At 41.1% G+C, this 20,524-nt stretch overlaps 1 protein-coding gene across 1 annotated transcript; it reads right to left on the bottom strand.

Annotated features, from left to right (window-relative positions):
- Positions 1-11,480: 11,480 nt before the first annotated feature.
- LOC139718727 (uncharacterized) lies at positions 11,481-19,857 on the bottom strand. The gene is made up of 5 exons (XM_071630192.1): positions 19,679-19,857; positions 18,914-18,978; positions 17,136-17,999; positions 13,578-15,090; positions 11,481-12,333 (listed from the first exon to the last, which is right to left on the bottom strand). Exons 1-5 carry the CDS (start codon positions 19,855-19,857, stop codon positions 11,481-11,483), a joined length of 3,474 nt encoding a protein of 1,157 aa, XP_071486293.1.
- Between the last annotated feature and the right edge of the window lie 667 nt (positions 19,858-20,524).

Below are 20,524 nucleotides of genomic sequence, written 5' to 3'. Positions count from 1 at the left end.
AATATACATGTTGATAACACAGCAATTATGTGTAATGATAACTGGTCAAAATCGAAATCGAAAATGGGGTTGATCAAAGAGAAGTACGACGGAACCTACATGAAAGCTAGCTTGTTTGGTTGTAAGCCCCGAGTAATCAGTGTTTGTTTTTTGTTTGATTTTTTGATTCATTTTCCATCTGAGAAGATGGCTGGATAGCCCATATTCAGCTACGTTAAGCTGGTCTTCCATGGGGTCCAGTTGGGTGTGAGGTGGGACCACTTCATCGGGTTAAACACCCTGCTCTTTGCGATGAATGAATGAAGCGGGATCTTTTACGTGCATGAGTTGTTACTGTCTCATACACGGGACCTTCATTTTATGTCCTATCCGAGGGACAGAGTGTTTTGCCTCTTGCTAGAGGGGACGGCATGCTTATACACAACATTGCTCAGTCCAGACTCGGGTTCGAACCCGGGCCGCGTGATCGTGAGGCAGACGCGCTACCGACTGAGCCAACTCACCGCCCTTGTGAAAAAGAAACTAACGTTCTTCAAGCGGGTGAACTGCCTGTGACTTGCGGCAGCTACGGGCCTCTTACTGAAAAAAAAACAACAAAAACATAGTCACGTTCAAAACTTGACTGTCGGTAAATCGGACTTGCGTGGGCACCTCCGGGTAACTACGGGCGAGATACGCGCTAGGTACTGTCAGGTGCGGGCCAAATGCTGGGAGGTCCAGGTCAACCCGCAAGGCTTCCCAAGACCAGTCACCGTATGTCGCTCGTAAATGAAAACGGATCGGTTTCGAAGCTCTCACGCAGGTTACACGGAACACACGCCTCTAGCAGTAAGACGCAAGTACGGAACTCGCCAACATCCTTGTCCGCCCACAGAAAATTCTCCTGCGTGCTGGAAAATCCATACTCGCAACAAGTCAAAGTCTGCGTAGCTTACCCGGAAAGATGAAGTGACAGGGCCTTTTATTGTGAAGGTTTGTTAATCCGAAAATAAAATGAGTTTCGTTTCTCCGAAGGTTCGTTATTCTGAAGGAATTTGTTAATTCGGAAATGAACAAAAGTTCTTTATTTCTAAGGTTCATTGATCCAAAAATCACACAAGGTTCGTTATTCCGCAGGTTCGTTAATCCGAAAATAAAGTAAGGCTTGTTAATCCGAAAATGAAGTAAAGTTCGTAACTCCTAGAGTGAAATAAGGAAAATTTATCTCATTACAAAATTTATAAGGCGTTGTGATTAAAAAAAAGTTGTTACGCAATGACAATTAAATGAAAACACGCTCACAAACACACCCACACACATACACGCACAGACATGTATGTAAATACACACAAACACACACAATACACAAACTTATTGCGACGAACTGGAATATGGTTGAAAAAAGAGAAGTATTTTTCCTCCGACCTCCCCCTTCGTGTGCCACCTTTCCCCTTTTCTATCTACATCATCATCAGGATGAACCATGGATGACATACGTATAGAAACAATGTTCAGAGGCACTCCAGAGCAGACAAAGCAGAAAAAAATTAACATAACAATAATGCGTGTAGGCTTACTGATTAACTTATGAACGGATACTGCAAACCCCCTGGTCATGAAAGGTCAGCCCCTTCCCACCCTCACAACTAAACTCGTCCCCCCTTCGAAACTGCTTATGATAGTGTTCAATCCAGGTAATTTGAAAAATACATTCTATGAAACTCAAATACTCATATTGTGATGCCGAAACAGTCCTATTTTGCATGTAAAACTTTAACAAAATTCTTTCTGTTCATTTAAGAGCTGCTAGTGACATTAAAAGTTTCACGAAAGAAACCATGAAGATAGCGTAAATCCCTTAACGTGTCCATAGAAGTATATCAATTTTATTTCTAAATTTGTAATATCGGTAAACATTGTTTGTCTTTTTCATGGATTCCTTTTTTCTTTTTCTTTTTTTGTTACAGTGGACTCCCGTTATAACGAAGTCCTCGGGACCGGCAGTTTCCTGCCATATCAAAATTTCGTAACAACCGAACAAATAAACAATAAAAATACATAAAGTGGATAATGTTGCGACCTGAATTTTTACTTCATTGAAACCGGAATTTAGTTATAACCATGTTCGTTATAACGGGAGTGCACTGTAACTTGTTCAGTGGATGTCGTTTATTGTGTATCATTGTACATGTACAGTATATGTTTGCAATTTCACTGTGTGTGTGCTTTGCTACTCTTATGTAAAACATGATCTTGCTGGAAAACAGCTGTCCAGCTGAATGCAGGCATTTAACCCATCCCATGTACAAATAAAATAAACTCAACTCAGCCTTCATTTCCCTTTCACAGAAGTTGTCATTGGTATAAGGTCATATCAACAACACACAGAAAACTTTTACATAAATAATTTCATATCTCCTTTTTAACCATTAATTCCATTAAAAAAAATTAAACAGATTTCTGGGCATATCAGAGGTCACTTGTGAGGTTATGACATCATATCTAATTTGCATGATTGTTAACAATTTTATTGGGATTCCAGACGTGATATCCATAACTGTATATTCAACATGAATATAACTTTCTGTATATTACGCGTTATATTCTACTTTCAAATGATTACATGTAATTTCATCTTTAAAACTCTGCTCTCTGTACTGGCTTTAATGAACCTCCCATGCAACCAAGAATGTGACAAATCTACACAAAATAACCCTGCAATCATTCATGGTCACTTTCATAACGTTGCTGAATATCAGTAAACAAGATGTAAAAAGAAGTCACTTCACACCCTTTAGGTAATTCAAACACATTTTCCTCCATTAACAAAAACGCCAGACTGGTGTTAATCATTGCAACTATGCTTATCGTACTCAACTCCACAACTTAAAGGGTTTCTGTTCATGGTTCATGTATAATGCAGGAGCCACGAAACCGGAAAGTGGGGGGTGGGGGGGGGGGGGAAGCCCCAACACTTTTGGCTAGTTCCCCCCCCCCCCGAAAAAAAAAATCCACAAACTTCTGACTATACGAGGGAAAAGTTCAGTCGAGTTGAGTCTTCCCATCAAAGAGAGTGGGGATACTTTGCAAATCAGGCGTTGACCATCTAACTCACCCTAAACTATGTTCAGCTGCCCCTGCAATGGTGCTATGACCTGACCCAAAGAGTGCTTTAGGCTGGGTTCACATATGAGTACATGTATACTATTCGGGTACTGTGTATACGGTGCACGTTTTCGAGGGCACGCGAATAGCTTGAATCGAACAATATGATTTCCAAATACCGGGTCACATAAGAGGGCACTATTCGAAAATGCCGTATAGCTGCGTATAGTATAGTATAGTATACATTGTAGTGGAAATCGTGCTTGTTGGATTTTCGTGCAGCGTATACCATCCTGCTCGGGTGTGGCATCTGGTGTTCTGATTGTGTGCTTTGGTCAAATAAGGTAAGTTACAAATTATAGGATTTCTTGGTTCTCATTTTATTATAATTTTTCATTAATTACTTAATCATTTTTATAATAAGTTAAACAAGGAAAAGTAGAAATTACGCGGTGCGTAATATATGTCCCCGCCGGAAGTAGCATTTTGTAGCAAAATGTACAATACAGGTCACAAATCAAGGTCAAAGGTCAAAGAAGTCAAAGGTCAAAATTCTGTGTAGAAAGTTTTGAAGCCCTACCTGCTGCCATCACATAAAGCAAACAGAATCGAAATCGGGTTAGAAATGGCGAAGGAGTAGCATTTTGTAGCCATTGTCCAATATAGGTCAAAAATCAAGGTCAAAGGTCAAAGAAGTCAAAGGTCAAAATTCTGTGTAGAAGTTTTGAAGCCCTCACCTAGTGCCATCACATAAAGCAAACGGAATCGAAATCGGGTTAGAAATGGCGAAGGAGTAGCATTTTGTAGCAAAATGTACAATACAGGTCAAAAATCAAGGTCAAAGGTCAAAGAAGTCAAAGGTCAAAATTCTGTGTAGAACTTTTGAAGCCCTTACCTAGTGCCATCACATAAAGCAAACAGAATCGAAATCGGGTTAGAAATGGTGAAGGAGTAGCATTTTGTAGCCAATGTACAATATAGGTCAAAAATCAAGGTCAAAGGTCAAAGAAGTCAAAGGTCAAAATTCTGTCTACAAGTTTTGAAGCCCTCACCTAGTGCCATCACATAAAGCAAACGGAATCGAAATCGGGTTAGAAATGGCGAAGGAGTAGCATTTTGTAGCAAAATGTACAATAAAGGTAAAAAATCAAGGTCAAAGAAGTCAAAGGTCAAAATTCTGTCTATAAGTTTTGAAGCCCTCACCTAGTGCCATCATATAAAGCAAACGGAATCGAAATCGGGTTAGAAATGGCGAAGGAGTAGCATTTTGTAGCAAAATGTACAATATAGGTCAAAGGTCAAGGTCAAAGGTCACGACTGAAATTCTGTGTAGAAGTTTCAAAGCTCCCATGTAGTGCTATCATATAAAGCAAACAGAATCAAAATTGGCTCGTAAATGACAGAGAAGTAGCAATTGAAGATTTTGATCACACACGGACGCACACACGGACACACGGACGGACACACGGACGGACACACGGACGGACGGACACACGGACACACACACGTACGGAGCCCGTTTCATAGTCCCCTGCTCGAACTCGTTCGGCGGGGACAAAAATAGTGTGGAAATAGATTTAATCCAAGAAAATATTGTTTATAAAATGATTTCTTTATTATTTCAGTTTTGCTATAATTATGAATTCAGAGCTGGGATGGGGGAGTAGAATTAAGCTACCTTCCCCCCCCCCCCCCTCATAAAAATGATGTCATCAAAGCAAAGAAAGGAATAACTGATAAAATCAATTAGGCTGATACACGTTTGAAATCTTAAAATAAATATTTGGAAACATAACTACAGTATTTCCAATCACATTCCCCCTCCCCCCACCCCCCACCCTCAAAAAAAAAAAAAAAAATTAGTTTTTAAGTGTAAATTCATATGGCTCAAAATAACCCCATCTCGATCGACTGGCTGAACTAATCCCATTTAATTAAAAAAAAGCATTAAAAGTTGTATTTAGAAGTTCAATAATTTGCAGAGGTGATTTCTCTGCTTTTAGTCCAAAACAAGTTTATTTTCAAATATCAATAAGTTATGTAGAAAAAAAAAAATTGTTTTCTTTTTTTTTTTAATTACAGAAATCAACTTCAGGTAGGCGCCAAAAGAATATTCAAGTAGGACACGCGTGCTACCTGATGTGATCCACCATGCCTGTTTATAAAATGGGTTCAAGAATGTAGCCAATAGGAAGCGCTGAAATGAGACACACCTCCTTCCTTTACTTCAGTACAACTGCACTGCCTGTAATCGTCCCGGCGTTCAGACGATCCCCCTCTTCGCGGGGAGCGCGTAGAGAGATTGTCCCGGCGTTCAGACGATCCCCCTCTTCGCGGGGAGCGCGTAGAGAGATTGTATCTTTTTTACGATCGACCGTCCACACATGTCTTGATATCCCCCGGTGAACGGGGGACAAACCACGGCTAGGCACCGTATGCGCGTACAAAATTGCATTTTGAGCATGCGCACTTAGGAGAAAAACAGCTGCATGAGCTGCGCGCTCTGTCCCCCACCAGAATTTGTTGCCGGGCTCGACAAGCTTGCCGGGGGACAGGGGAATGTCCCACCGAGCGTCCACACGATGGGATTGCCGGGGGATGTCCTGGCAAACGGGACATTCCCCTCGCAGCGGGGGATCGTCTGAACGCAGGGCCTATCTTTTTTACGATCGACCGTCCACACATGTCTTGATATCCCCCGGTGAACGGGGGACAAACCACGGCTAGGCACCGTATGCGCGTACAAAATTGCATTTTGAGCATGCGCACTTAGGAGAAAAACAGCTGCATGAGCTGCGCGCTCTGTCCCCCACCAGAATTTGTTGCCGGGCTCGACAAGCTTGCCGGGGGACAGGGGAATGTCCCACCGAGCGTCCACACGATGGGATTGCCGGGGGATGTCCTGGCAAACGGGACATTCCCCTCGCAGCGGGGGATCGTCTGAACGCAGGGCCTATGGTATATTGCCGATCGTCTGTGCGCGCGGCGGCTCCTTTGATGAATTGCATGCATACGCGTACGCGCTGTCAATCCTGTAAACAACTTCTAGTTCGGGCTGCCGGCCGGCCGGCCTGTCTTCCCTTGTGCATAACATATGTGGCGTACGTACGTATACTGTACTATACGTACACTTTGTACAGTACAGTAGACCAAGCGTTATGGGACCGGACGCGTACATGGAGTCACTTTGAAGAGCAAATCCAACGATTTAGCAGGTTAATTCTCACGCCGTTTTCAGAGTATGTTGTCTAGTAGGCCTATATGAGGAGTCTATATCAAGTCTTTAAGGTAAAGGGTGCATATTCTATGTAAAATAAGTAAGTTTTCATGCGGGTGTCCGGAAACCCAACCCCCCATTATACTTATACTGTATGTGCGGGACTTCCGCGAGTGCGACGTGCGTAAAAGTTTGGGACGAACATCTTCGGACGTCTTGACCCACAAAGGTACGTGAAAAACGCTGAAAAATGATGTTAGTTTTCGAATTTTCGACCCATTTTATAAAACAAATGATGCACAGGATTATTTCGTGGCGTTAGTGTAGGCGTAGTGCACTCGAGGGTATTTACAATTGTGCAACATGCACTCGGCTTCGCCTCGTGCATGTTGCACTACATTGTAAATACCCTCGAGTGCACTACGCCTACACTAACGCACTCTATCCTGTGCATCATTTGTATAATAACATAAGTTGAGCATGTGACCATAAAGGAAATGTGAGATGTACAGTAGAGGTGTTTCATGGGGGGTGGGGGGAGACACTACAGTCGAAATGTGTGACAGAGTGTATATTATGGCAGGGAAGACACAATTTACATCCCTCCAAGAAATCACTGAGTAAATGTTTACAGTTATGTGCATTTTGTGTCTATTACACCACCAGAAATGCCAGGTATGTTCATTAACACATCAAAGCATTCCTTTTGATTACTTTGTTGTTGTTTGTCTTCTTTTTATGCCATCACCACAAATTGGAGGCATTAAGTTTTGGGGTTGTCTGTCTGTCCGTCCGTAATCAATTTGTGGACAGCTTAATTTACGTAAGCACCCTTTGAGGTATCCAAATGAAACTTGGCATAATACAGTGTATGTATGCATGAGTGGACGAAGCTGTGTCTATCATGATTCTCCATACATACATCAACAATAAATTAAGTCAGATGAATATGAGTCGACAGACACTTCTGGAATTGGAGATCAATTCTGGTTGGAATTAAAAACTGACCACATGTGATGGAAGTCCTGTTTGAGAGAGGTTCACATAGGCAGCGATGTGTTTATTCTCTTCACATAGTAAAGGACATTAAAATGGTTAAATGAATGCAACCACACAGCACTTATATCACCTGTCCCACATAAATGCATGTTTATTTGTGCATTACCTGTAGCTCAGGGTACAACTGACACAATGTGACGAGAAAAACAGTACACGTAGTAAGGCAGCCAACAATGATACATGAAGCTGGCATTTGGGAATACATTTAGGGAATTTCAACAGTAATTCACCTTTAGCTTGACTATGGCATTAATTGAATTTCACTAGTTTTCACCACCAAACATGTCCAAAGGATATACATGTATACAAAATGACAGAGAATCTCTATCAAAACACAATATCTGTGCTTTGAAAGCAATCACAAATGTTCTTCTACAATAGTCAAGCTACCTATACAGTCTGTATCAATTGTATTTGTCATTGAGACTACACATACAAAGCAGACTACACGTTGTACTTATCAGTACTTAGGTCTTCAAAACTGAAAATGCTAATTTTAGTGAATATGCATGGCAATTGCATCCTAAAGGATAATCTTTGCTATTTGAGTGAAGTAATCCCTTATACTCATCTGAGAAAAACAAATCTCAGATTAGCTGATGGGCTTTCTCCTTTCATTTCTATTAACTTAAAGAGGACTCTCACCTTTGCATCTCATAAAATCAATGTGTAATGTTCATGAATTACATGTAAAATACCCATATCCAGTTATCAAATTACAGAACTTTAATAATAAAAATCCATGGACAATAATCTATAAATCATAAAAGGAACTCTGAGACAGTCAATACTTTACAAAAAAAGGGGAAAAAATGTAAAAATTGAAAATTAAGTAATGTTTTACCAAATCATGTCCAGATTTTATTTTTTCTTGAGTAAAAAAGTTCAATTCTTCGCATGAGCCAAACAGACAAAGCCATACTATCCACAGCTTGCAAACGTATAAATTATACTGATATTCCATTCAGACAGCTTTGAAAAGGGGTGTGTATACAAGGTAAAAATGGAGAATTGCCAGCAATAATCTTGCGCCTTCATTTTGCTTGATATCTACATATTATGAAGAGTTTGATTGCAAAACAACTTAACTTCATTCTCATTAAATTGAGATAAAATATTTGCAAACAAAAGTGCTTTAAAAAACAAAGAAAATAATTAAAAAATATGGGATACTTGTAATCATAATTTCAAGAATATTCCTTGTTATGTTACAAGTGAGGCATCACTTTATTTTGCTCTATATGATGACGGACTTTGTGCTTAGCTCATTTTGCGATGAAACTGTTTTTGTTTTGGTACTGGTACGATGGTAATGACTGCAGGGCCGCCAACACTGGAAACTAAATTTTAGTTGAGAGTGAAACTCCCACAGGCCAATGCTATAATTTAGGAGTCAAAATGAGTGAGATCAATAGAAATGCATGCAAATGAAATAAAGTTTTAGAGTGAGAAAGGACCAAAATGTGTGAGTCTCATGCTCAATGCGTGAGAGTTGGCAGCCCTGTGACTGTGATGTTGCATAACTTGTTCTTTTGGTTGGCAGATTGCCTTGATTTACACAAATGATCAGAGAAAAGAGAAAAGAGAAAATTCTCAGAGTTGGTAAAGTAATGATGTCCTCCAGTTGTCGATCCCTGTAAAGCCTGATTCTTGATGGGTTACATACATGTTTCCATGGTAACCATCTCAAGACAACCAAACTCCCCAAGAATAGCAAGTATATACTGTCTATTACGGGAAACATGAAAGGTGACACTTAAAAGACAGATTACCAGTGTAGACAGGTCCATCAAATTATTTACCTGTTCATGTGGGAAAGCTCATAGGCCACTTAAAAGCTTGACTGCTATGATAATTAAATATGCTTTCTAAATTAGCCACTCTTCTCATGAATGTCATAAATTAAGAGAAGCACAAAGCAGCACATGGTGTTTAGATATACTCTTACACAGAATACTGTCATAAAATTGTAATATTCCATGTGTTAAATAATGTCACACTGCTATACAGCTTACTTGTGAACCTACGAACCCTAAATATGGCACTGGCTGTGACATCACAAAGGCAGCCTGTCACTGAATACAGGTCAGGGAGATGGTGTTCTGTCAGCTACACTGTAACAGGAAAGATGTGAGGACAAGGCGCTCCTTGAGCCAAATGGATGCATCAGCATGTAGAGCAAATTGTGACAAGACACGGTTTGGGTATGTGTCCCAGGAAATGCAGGCAGTCGGTTCTTTGTATATATGTAATGTAGCATTGGTTTGTGTTTGCCAGTAACAGAGTCCAAAGCATCTGACTGGTGCCTGAAATCAGTGCATTAACAATATTGTTCCTGGTCTGTCCTCATTTGGGGGCTAGTAGAGTTGTGAGAATACAGATATTGTGAGCTAACCCATTGCACTGCATAAGCTGTTTGTCACTTATGCAGACAAATTGATCAGATAGACTGATATGAAAGATAAGTATTGAAATCACATTGTATCACAATGCAACATCAATGCTCCGTATGCTTGGATGATGAATACTACAGTGCACTCCTGTTATATCGAAGTCGTTGAGACTGGCAGTTTCCTTTCGTCATATTGAAATTTCATTATAATCGAACAGTAAAGTATAGAAAGATATATACATGATAATTTTTGTACCTCAATTTTTACTCCGTTGTAACAAGAATTTCATTAAAACCGTGTTCAATATAACAGGAGTGCACTGTAGTATTTTTTATGAAGCCTTACAAGCCTTATTTAACAAATTGCAATTTCACAACAATAATTGATATCTCCACTTGATTCTGTTGAGCCCAGATACTTATACATGTACACATCTGGTTGGACTGGCATCATAACATACATGCACGGCCATGAACAATTTTCAATTATCATCTTTTCTACTGTATGACATCAAACTATACCAAAACATCCCATTAATTATCACTGCTAACCTGTAGGAAAAGTCAAATCAGCAGTTTATACACATCTAGTGCTCTGCAGATTCTTTGAAGTTTATCACATACGTACGCCACATCTCATATTTGGATTCCTCAGATATTGGTCTACATCTTCATATATATGTCAAAATGTATAAGTCAACCCTTACAAAGTTTGAAATCCACTGCCGTCAACAAAAAACAACAACAATAACAAACCCAAATATACATATGCATTGAGTAAATCCAGCAATATTAGCACAACACATCAGTGAAAGTTTGAAAAAAAATCACACAATATGTTCAAAAGTTATAAATCTTTAAAGTCCTAGTGCAGTCATTGCTGGATGAGAAGACTAAGTACTACAGTGTATGTGATGTCATATACAGAAAATTACATAAAGAAAATATACAGGGAATTCCATAAAATTATTATTTTTTAAATAACAGTACATATTCCTCTGACTTGTTACTGAGGGTAATAATATTCCCCCTGCTTTCTGAAAGAGGTAAGTCAGGAGCTCTTTTATTATGCTGGAAAAGTGAAAATACGTGAATTTTCTTTATATTTCCTTTACATCACTGTTGATACGTGTCGTCAGAAAATATTGCAGTCTTCTCATCCAGCAGTGGCTGCACCAAAACTTTAAAAATTCATAACTTTTACACAGCTTGTCAGATTTTCCTCAAACTTTTACTGATGTGTTCTACTACTGTTGCTGTATCCACTCAATCCAGATAAAAATTAGTAATATGCAGTGCATTTACTCATTTATTTTTTCAAAAAGACCACAGACAGAAAAAACAAGTTCGATTTTAAGCATCAAAAGACTGATTGAAAAGCAAAATATCTTGCATGATTTGGACATCACACTTGATATGAAAATATGTCTGTTGATTTGTCATTTTGTTTTCATTCAATTCTCTTTTGTGCGCTAGCAGAGAGCACTTAAGAGGAAAAAATATTGCACTGGCACTTACACATCTAACCATGCATTTGCAGTCATTAAGAACCAACATTTATGAGACATCTTTGGCATGTGTCACCAGATAACTTAGTACTGCTTCATGAGAATACAGGAGGAATGTTACCCTTTTTTTCCAACCTTTTTTTTTTTCTTTCTCTCTCTCATGGCAGAAGTCTGGAAGTAGATTTACTGAGGACACTGTGAAACAATCGTTCTTTGCAATTTATGGCAGCAGGGTTGATTTCTTGAATAGCTCAGTCAGAGAGTTTGCAATTTGGTCCCCAGAGTCCGTCACCAGGAGTCTCCGCAGTTTCCTGCCGACATGCTTTGGTAGCTGACAGATGAAGAGGAGACAAGAGTCTAGGAACAAGGAGAAGTTATGACATGCAGCATAGTCTGCCAGCTGGAATGCTGTAGATTCATCGAGACGGGATCGCAGGAGGATGCCTGTTGCTCTCTGCACCAGAGGGCAGAAACGCACCTCTTGAGGACAACTCAAGTCCCTCAGAGTCATGCAATATTTGGCAGTACTGAGAACATCTAGAAGGCCACCGATGCCTTCGCCAGACAAGGCACGGAGCGTCCTGCATCGGAAGGGATGGCAGTCGTAGAGCCCGTGCAGGATGTACGTCATGCTCCTGGCACAGACATTCGTCAGTGTGATCACGTCCTGGGCTGCCTCCTGGAAGTTCCCCATCAGGAGGCAGGCAAAGTATTCCGATCTTGCGGCAAGCACCTGCCGATTGGCTCTCACTGTCTCGCCCCCTTCGCAAATCAGAGAAACATCCGATGGGTATCCATCTGCCTGGTAGAGGCACTCCTCTGTGTCACTGTCTGACATGCCACCGTCATCCAGTGACTCCTGTGAGGCTGCCACTCCCCTCAGGCTGGTGTCTCCAGTCAAAAAATGCTTGTCGCAGTGGTGCTCCCAGGGTGGAAGCAACATGCTGGATGCATGACTCAAGCTCTCTCCTACTTGCCTGACTGTCTTTCCAGATGTGGCTTTGCTGCACTGCTCCAGCAGATAATGGAGTGCACCACAGTTGATAAGAAGGTACCTCAGGACAGACTTGGCACTAGGCATGCACACACAGAAAAACAATGAAGCCAAAGATTCAATAGTATTAAAAAGAAACAATGCAAAAGGTATAATCATTAATCAAATCAAGACAAGACGGCAATTCAATAATTTCTCATCAATTTGCAAGCAATGTGGCAGCAGGTCTATAGAAACACATTCTATGCAGAATCTTAGATAGAAACACATTGCTTTTGCTAATAGAAAAAAAAAACAAACATCAAAACGAACACACCGAAAACACATAGGTGCACTTTTCTTGTCCCGAACAACATCGAAAGTTGAGGATGTGCATTATTATTCAAAAACACAAATGCAAGCAAATTCCCGCTCACGGCAGGAAGCCAATATATTGTCAATTATGTAAGCACATGTAAATGCCAGTAGGAACATGTCCAAGAAATGTGAATGATAATGATTGGAAATTTCTGTGACAAAGCTATAATTCAGGAAAATACACAACATGACAGGATATACAGGAATTGTTCGTAATTTGTAACACAGATTTGCTGTAATTCTGTCAAAAAACATGAGTAATTTACTCCAGGCGAAGTATCATTCATGGGCACAGCCATGACATGTTTTGGGTTTTTCCCCGCCTGATGTCCAAAGTTGGGTGTGCCTTATACATGAGTGTTTACTGTACTTAACCCATATCTGCCGATTTATGTAATATACAGTAATTCATACGAAAGCAGCAATCACCAATCAAAGGGATACCGGTAATCTGTAGCAGAAATAACTTGGACAATTTTTTTAATACAATTTCATTTATGTGTAAGATTGAACAATGTATTATGCATATATGCACTAAGTCCCATCCATAGGTTTGGGATTTAGAGCACAATAGTCCACAGCACTTATTAATTTCAAAAAAAAAAAAATATTTCATCCTATTTGTAGGCATAATATCATATAAATACTATTGGAAAGCTCACATCCCAAAGATTTCAAACATGATGATCTATATTTTTCATAATTGGTTACTTTTGAATAAGTGATATGATCATTTACATCTTAAAAGACCATTATTTTCTCTTGGAAGTGACACATAAAGTTTTCTATACTTTTCTTTTTCTAAGTGTCAGTGACATCAATTAGAAGTTGAGAGAGAACAGCCGAGTGAACATGAGTAAAATAGCCTCTGGCACAAGATAAACTGCATTACACGGTAGGCAGATATGGGTTAAACTTGGTCTGGAAAATTACATGCTGTTTATACCAAGGAGTGAGTTTAGTCACCTGTACAGATAAGGAATTGAGATGGCTGCTTGCAGTTTGTCTTCTTCCAGCTGCCCCAGTAGAATGTGTTCCACTTCCTTCTGTCCAAACGATGTTCCAGCTATCTCTCTTAACAGCATGAGATACTGCCTTGCCTTGCTGCACGGGTAGCTTTCTTCATCACATGAAGCACTGCGAGAGGCTCTCCGGCCCTTCTGATTTCCTGAGGTCGTTGCTCCTTTGTACAGCTTTTCATCTGCAGTCTGTGATCTGAAAATGAGGTAGGGGATGCCGTGCAGGACAAGCTTGTCGAAGAAAAGTCTCGAGGAGAGAATATCCCTGAGAAGCCGATGGGTCTCTCTAATGGCAACAGATCCATTCATGACATGGTGAAGGAGAGTCTGTATTGAATGCAGCGAGGTTACACACATGATGGCAGGAACATGGTGAAGAAGAATCATCTCTTGTAAAATAAGGATTATGTTTTCTTCCTCCTCTCTCACTCTACGCCCACCTGAAGGTCTTCTCTCACGATCTGTCTCGTCAGTAATGCTACCCAAACTTGTTCTAGGGACCAACGAGATCATCCCTGGTCTACGTGAAGAGGATGGGGTCGAAAGCGAAGAGGCAGTTGAGGCTGCACTGTCTACTGCTTTTGAGGATTGTGACTTGTTGGCAGAATGGCTCTCAAGCTCCACATTGTCTGCTCCATCTCTGCTTATTGTCAATGCTGGATGATCTTCTCTGGATGCTTTCGGCCCCCGCACAGATAATGATGGTGACATTTCTCCTAGATCCTGGGGTGTTATTGAAGAATTGGACTTACTCCTCTCACCAACATCAGATTCCTCACCGAGGGTCAGCTTTCTCCTGGCTTGTTCTAGCAAGGACTCATTGTGCCCATGTGTCACAGAGTCCATAGACTGCTTACTGTCACCCTCCTTCTCCTCACATCTGGCACAATCTGAGTCATTAAGGCTCTCGCATGAATCCTCCACACTGCTCTCACTGTCTGACGCTTCACTCACAATTGGGCTGAAAACCTCTTCACCATAATAAAATTTTTGAGGAGACGATGGACTGTATGAGTGAGTTGGACTGCTACACGGAGACGCACTGTCACTCTTTGGCGGCGACATCATGGAGCTTGGAAACTGGTAAGCAGGGGGCCTGACCTGGGCAGGAGAGAGTCTCCCACTACCCGAGTCTTTCTCTGGTGACATTCCAAATGCTATCTGCCGGGGTGGGGACATACACATACCGGAGGTGTTGCTGTGAGATCCTGGTGACATGCGCGGGCTCTCTGGACACCACTGAAATTGATGCTGAGGTGACAGGCCATCCACATTCACAGGATGGCCCTGGGGCACCTGCATGGGACTGAAGGGTGGATTCATCTCCGAGTCAGTCTTGCCCAGGGGTGCACAGTCTTTGGATTCATCATCCTTCCTTCTTCTCTTTGACCTTTGCTTTCTTGTCCTCTTTCTTTTTCCCTTGAGTTCCAGTCTCTGACTTTCTTCATCAGATGTATTTCCTGTCAATGGGGTACACAGAGAAGCATGAAATTGGTCAAACATCTGGAAGAATCAAGGTTAGCTTGGAGACAGAAGTTATACAGCAAAATCATATCAATTCATATGAAAAAAAAAGTTGTGTCACACCTTTCCAGGCAAGCCTTGCGTGCGACTTGCAAAGAACAATTTTTACTACCCGGAGGTCCCCGTAGATGATCCGCACACGACAGTACCTAGCACGTATCTCAACCGCAGTCGCCCGGAGGTGCGCACGCATATCTTTTTACCCGCAACCGTGTTTAGGCCCTGTCACACCTTTCCGGGCAAGCTACTTGGGCTTGTTACGTGTAGGGATTTTCTAGCATACCGGACATTCCTGAGGGCGGAGAAGGATTTGAGCGAGTGTCTTACTTGCTGGACGCGTTCTACTTAAATCATACTTGCGAGTATACTGTGTGACCTTTGTACCAGTCGCATGGGGGCTGACAACTCAGTGAAGGAATTCCTCTGATGGAATGGCTGAAATCCCACAGAATTTCATTATCTTTGCTGCATACGGGACTGTGAAGTACCTGTGTGGGAGTTGCCTGGGGAGTGCTGCCGCTAAGGGCCTCCTACTGGTGTTCTGCGTGGACCTCTCCGGGCATTCCCGCGACTCATCCGGAAAAAGTTTTGGTCATGCTCAAAACTTGGCTGCGGTTAAATCGGACTTGCGTGAGCACCTCCGGGCAACTACAGGCGAGATACGCGCTAGATACTGTCAGGTGCGGACCAACTGCGGAGAGCTCCGGGGAGTAAATTTGTTTCCCCGCAAGTCAAGCCGCAGAAGTTCCCCCGTACGGTATGACAAGGCATGAATGAAAATTGCAAACATTCTTGTTCGTCCGCTGAAAATCTTCTACGTGCTGGCAACTACCTCCTCGCCACAAGCCCGCGTAGCTTGCCCGGAATGGTGTGACACGGCCTTTAGCAATTGAAGTTTTATTGTCTTATTGCAACCCCGTTAAAATATTTCTGCGTATGATAGGGCGATCATGATGATGAACTCCATATCGTTCCTTGCTCTCCTTCACATTCATTACTTGGAAGTGATCAACCCCGGGGATCAACCTGACCAGTGAAAGAAGTGGTTGACATCTTCAATGGTGACAGCATTATGCGAAGCCATCTTGTAGGTCTCTTGAGTGGAACGAGTCGCGATTGTCGCGAGGGAGTCTCCTCCGGTGATATAAAACTATATTTACACTAAATGCTACCATGATAAATCGTGCTGGGTAAAGCTGGTAGGATATACTGCTTTTTATTACTTAATCTTTCTGGGTTTTTTCTTCTTTTTTAGCTCATCTGCTTCTATGCAGGTTCCCTCCATACACAACTTTATTTATCTGTCATGAATGTACCCTTGAGAATGATTTCAATTGATCTTGTGCTATATGTATATACATGTAAAGTCAAGCCGCAAAACTTCCCCAGGTACGGTATGACAAGGCATGAATGAAAATTGCAAACATTCTTGTTCGCCCGCTGAAAATCTTCTACGTGCTGGAAACTACCTCCTTGCCACAAGCCCACGTAGCTTGCCCGGAACGGTGTGACATGGCCTTTTGGTAGATCAAAATTGCTCCATGCTGAAGTTGATTTTAATATCATCACAGAATAGCAGAAGAAAATTATGGAGTATTCAGTTTACATGATTTCACAAAGCAGAGATACTAGCCACCTTAGATGATGTTCGATGATGTTATCAACTCAGTCATATAAATCTTCAATTCCTTCTTTCAAATGAAATCAACGAATAAATTGCATCTTTCACATTAAATTTTGCTGTACAGTTGTTATAATGTAGTAATGATAACTTTACAGGGAGATGATTGCTGTTGGTACATCATCTACCAATACCAAATTTATATTACAAAGTACATATATTTACATTTTACAGATTTTATTCTACAACATCCTTATCATCGTCATACAATGAAATGCCTGTTTGGTGAAACTGGTTTTGGGACATTCATACATTCATCAATGTAGAAAACTTATCATCAGCTCATGGCATTATTTTTACCTTCTTCATTCTCCAGATGTTGCGCCTTTACTTTCTTTGCCAGACATGAAATCAGCAATTTTACTAGGTTCAAGGCGGCAAACTGCTCCATGGCCGCAGTGTCGAAGCGGAACTCTGCAATAGCTGCAATGACGAGAGACACTGGGACACCAGGCCTCAGCTCGGTGTCATCAAGCAGATCTACGAGGAAGCGGAGGCCATCCATTTCACACATCTTAGCTCTATTCACAGACTCCTGGCAGCAGAGGCAGAGGTAATGGGCACATTGTTCCCTCACTGACGTCTTGATGGAGTGGTTCAGTGCCGTTGCCTTGAAAAATTTGACAAAGCCAGCGTTACCCAAAGCAGCACGGCCAATGTCACTGGACATCAAGTTTCCAATACACTCCCAGGCATGGTGCTGAATGTCCTGTCTATGATGCGAGAGCAGATCAAACAGGTTGGTCAGGTGGTTGTTCTCTAGGACGGGATTGGCTGCGGCAATGGGGAGAGACAGTCGGCAGCGAGACTTGCACCTGTTGAACGGGGCAGTGAGTGCCACAGCAGTCTCTACTGCCATGAGGACCAGTTTACTGTCCGAAGACGTGAACTTCTTGCAGACCGAGCGAAGCCCACCACAGTCGACAACCTCCCACAACAGGGTCCTGTCCTCCCGACCAGCAATCATTTTGAGAACTCTGAGAAGGCTATGGCAACACCCTCCATCATCGATGTCATCAAGGGCTTGGACTAGGAGTGGGAGGATGTCTTCCTCTTTACGGAGTTGCTCATCTACATTGGCAGTTTTGATAAGGTTGGCCAGACTCCGGGCACATCGGTTGACTATGCTGATTGAAGAGTTGGTGTATTGCCTAAGTGTAGCAGCTAAATAAAGAGACATTATTTATTGCCTGTTAATCCTGGCTGCTGGCGCCAACAACTCTTGATGCAGTATTCTATTCTAACTTGACAACAAGAGCCTACCCACTAATATTTCATTACCGCAAACTCAATCTATAGGACACACCCAAACATTTTTTACTGTCTGGTGATGGATTTCTCTGTAAAATCTAGTGGAGTGAACTACATGTATAAGCATAGTACATGGAACATTTTTTTTCTCTTTACTACTAATCAATATAATCTGAAGATACATGTTCTAAATCATCTAGACATAATATGTAACAAGGTAGAAACGAATTGTTATACACATTATCTATTCTCAGAGATCTATTTACTGTAACTTTCTTTACTCATTTTATATTTTGGATTTTACTAGCCTTGCATAGTTCAATTTGGGCATTAGCTTCTATGAAATATTTGTAGAAATAATGTACACTAATAAAACAAATACTGTGAATTCCCTTTATATCTTTGTTGCAAGTTGAATGAAAAAAGACAGCAGAATACATGGTTACGGTATCACAACAGGGGTCGCACTTAACTTTTTTTAAAACTAGCCAGGCGAACTACTTAGAATCAATTTTGACACTGAAGCAATATTTTGGCTAGCCAGACGGACTAGTAACTTCAGAATTTTATGATTTTTAGCTAGTCCGACGCGATTTCGGGTGGCCAATGGCCAATGACCATCGCTAATTTCGAACCCTGCACAACCATGACAAGCACAATCATACAATAACTGTGAAATTATCTAGCCAGAGATCAACATCACACCGAAGAGCCATTTATTGTTTCTTTTTGCCAATTATGATTATATCTGTTCATTCTCAACACCTCACTGCAAAACAGCAGTGACTGCAAATTCTGTATGTACTGTACATCACACATAAACTTACCAATTGTTGCTATTCCATCCAATTCCTTGACCTGGAGTGAAATATTAAAACAGATGAAAGTTGAACTTCCATTTGTGAGTAGGATCATTGGATCATTAATATTTCTGAGTAAATGACAGTGTCTTTCACACTTTACTGACTTTTGATTGCAACTTATCATTATTGATAAATTGAAACATTTATCATGTTTACGAGTTTTCCACTTTGTAAAAATGGCAGAATAAACAAAGAAATATGCAAATTCTCTCTGATTACAATGTAGTTGGTGCACGTTGTTTTTTTTGTCTGCATTACAAAAGTGAACTACATGTACTGTAAAAGTGGATATTACCATGTGACTAATTTTCACGCTCGGCCAGGTGAGAAGAGTTTTTTGTGTGTTTTTAATTCCGTGGAATCATGTTAAGACATTGACTACTGAAACATATGGCAAGGGAAAATATTCACATGCTTTTATTTTTGCGCTAGCTTCTGGTTGCGCGAAATGCACGAAAATTTCAACACCGTGAAAATGTCCACTTTTACAGTACTACCAGGTCCTTTTGGCAGTTATCTTCTGACAGCTAGATAAATACTGGGTAACTCCAACCTATACATGTGCTATTCTATAAGTATAACTAGTATTGAACTGTTCTATAACTTGAAACCATAACATGTGGAGTTCTGTATCTCTCACTCACCTGTTGAGCATTGGATTTATCAAGACAACAGGTCGCCAATACACTGATCGAAAGGTCCACCACTGTTTCCTCATCAAGCCTCGACCGCAGGATCTCCAGAAGGTTGTTCATCCCATCAGACAAGTGGAATTTGACCAGAAAGTCTTTGTAGAACGACTTGGAAGTGTGGATCTTTTCTCGAATACCTCTCAGCGTTGATTCAATTATGCCGCTCTCTTTCCCTGGGTCCAAATTAGCGATATAGAGTTCTGCAGATGCAGCCATGTTGGTGATTTCCCGTTTCTTAACAAAGTGGGTCCTGAGCCATGGGTAAACTGTTTACAAATCTGTTCTGTAGTGGCAGATGAAGACTCCAGCTGCTCTGGAAAGGACTGGGCAAATCAATCTTGTACAGTCATTCTTGCTGGAATAGTAAAGCAGCTGAGGGGCATCAAATCACAGTCTCCTGTAGCACTGTACCTCTGTGTCAAGAAATAAGCTGCAGAAAAAAACAAACAAACAAACAAACTAAAGAAGTGCAACAAGAAGAGAGGGTGCAAACACACAATTACATGTAGAGTATAATCACTCTGTACAAATGCAAGTATTCAACAGTGAAGAACTGGATTCAGACATTTATAAATCATAGATCTACATGTAGGGCCTATGCTTGCGAGATGTCTTCAAACAAACATCCCTAAAACTATCCTACATAGCCCTGTACCTAAACAGAAGTCGAGCTAAAGTCCAGTTAAAAAAGAAAAGAAAACTGTTACACTTACAGTAGACCTAGAGTCTAGTGCTAAACGTTTCCTAATGTAGTATGTACAATGAACATTGTGTACCCTGTAAACTCTGAGATATGTGAGAATCTGTTGGCCTACATCATTTCACTGGTACCATTATAATTGGCATTGTATAGGCACCTCACATGTTCCTCGACATCTTGGAC

The sequence above is a fragment of the Diadema antillarum genome, unplaced genomic scaffold (assembly GCF_040938485.1).
Source record: "Diadema antillarum isolate AM-2024a unplaced genomic scaffold, OU_Dant_1.0 scf00000008, whole genome shotgun sequence".
Taxonomy (NCBI): domain Eukaryota; kingdom Metazoa; phylum Echinodermata; class Echinoidea; order Diadematoida; family Diadematidae; genus Diadema; species Diadema antillarum.
The sequence above is the reverse complement of the archived record's forward strand: the minus strand, read 5'-3'. Positions and strand labels throughout refer to the sequence as shown.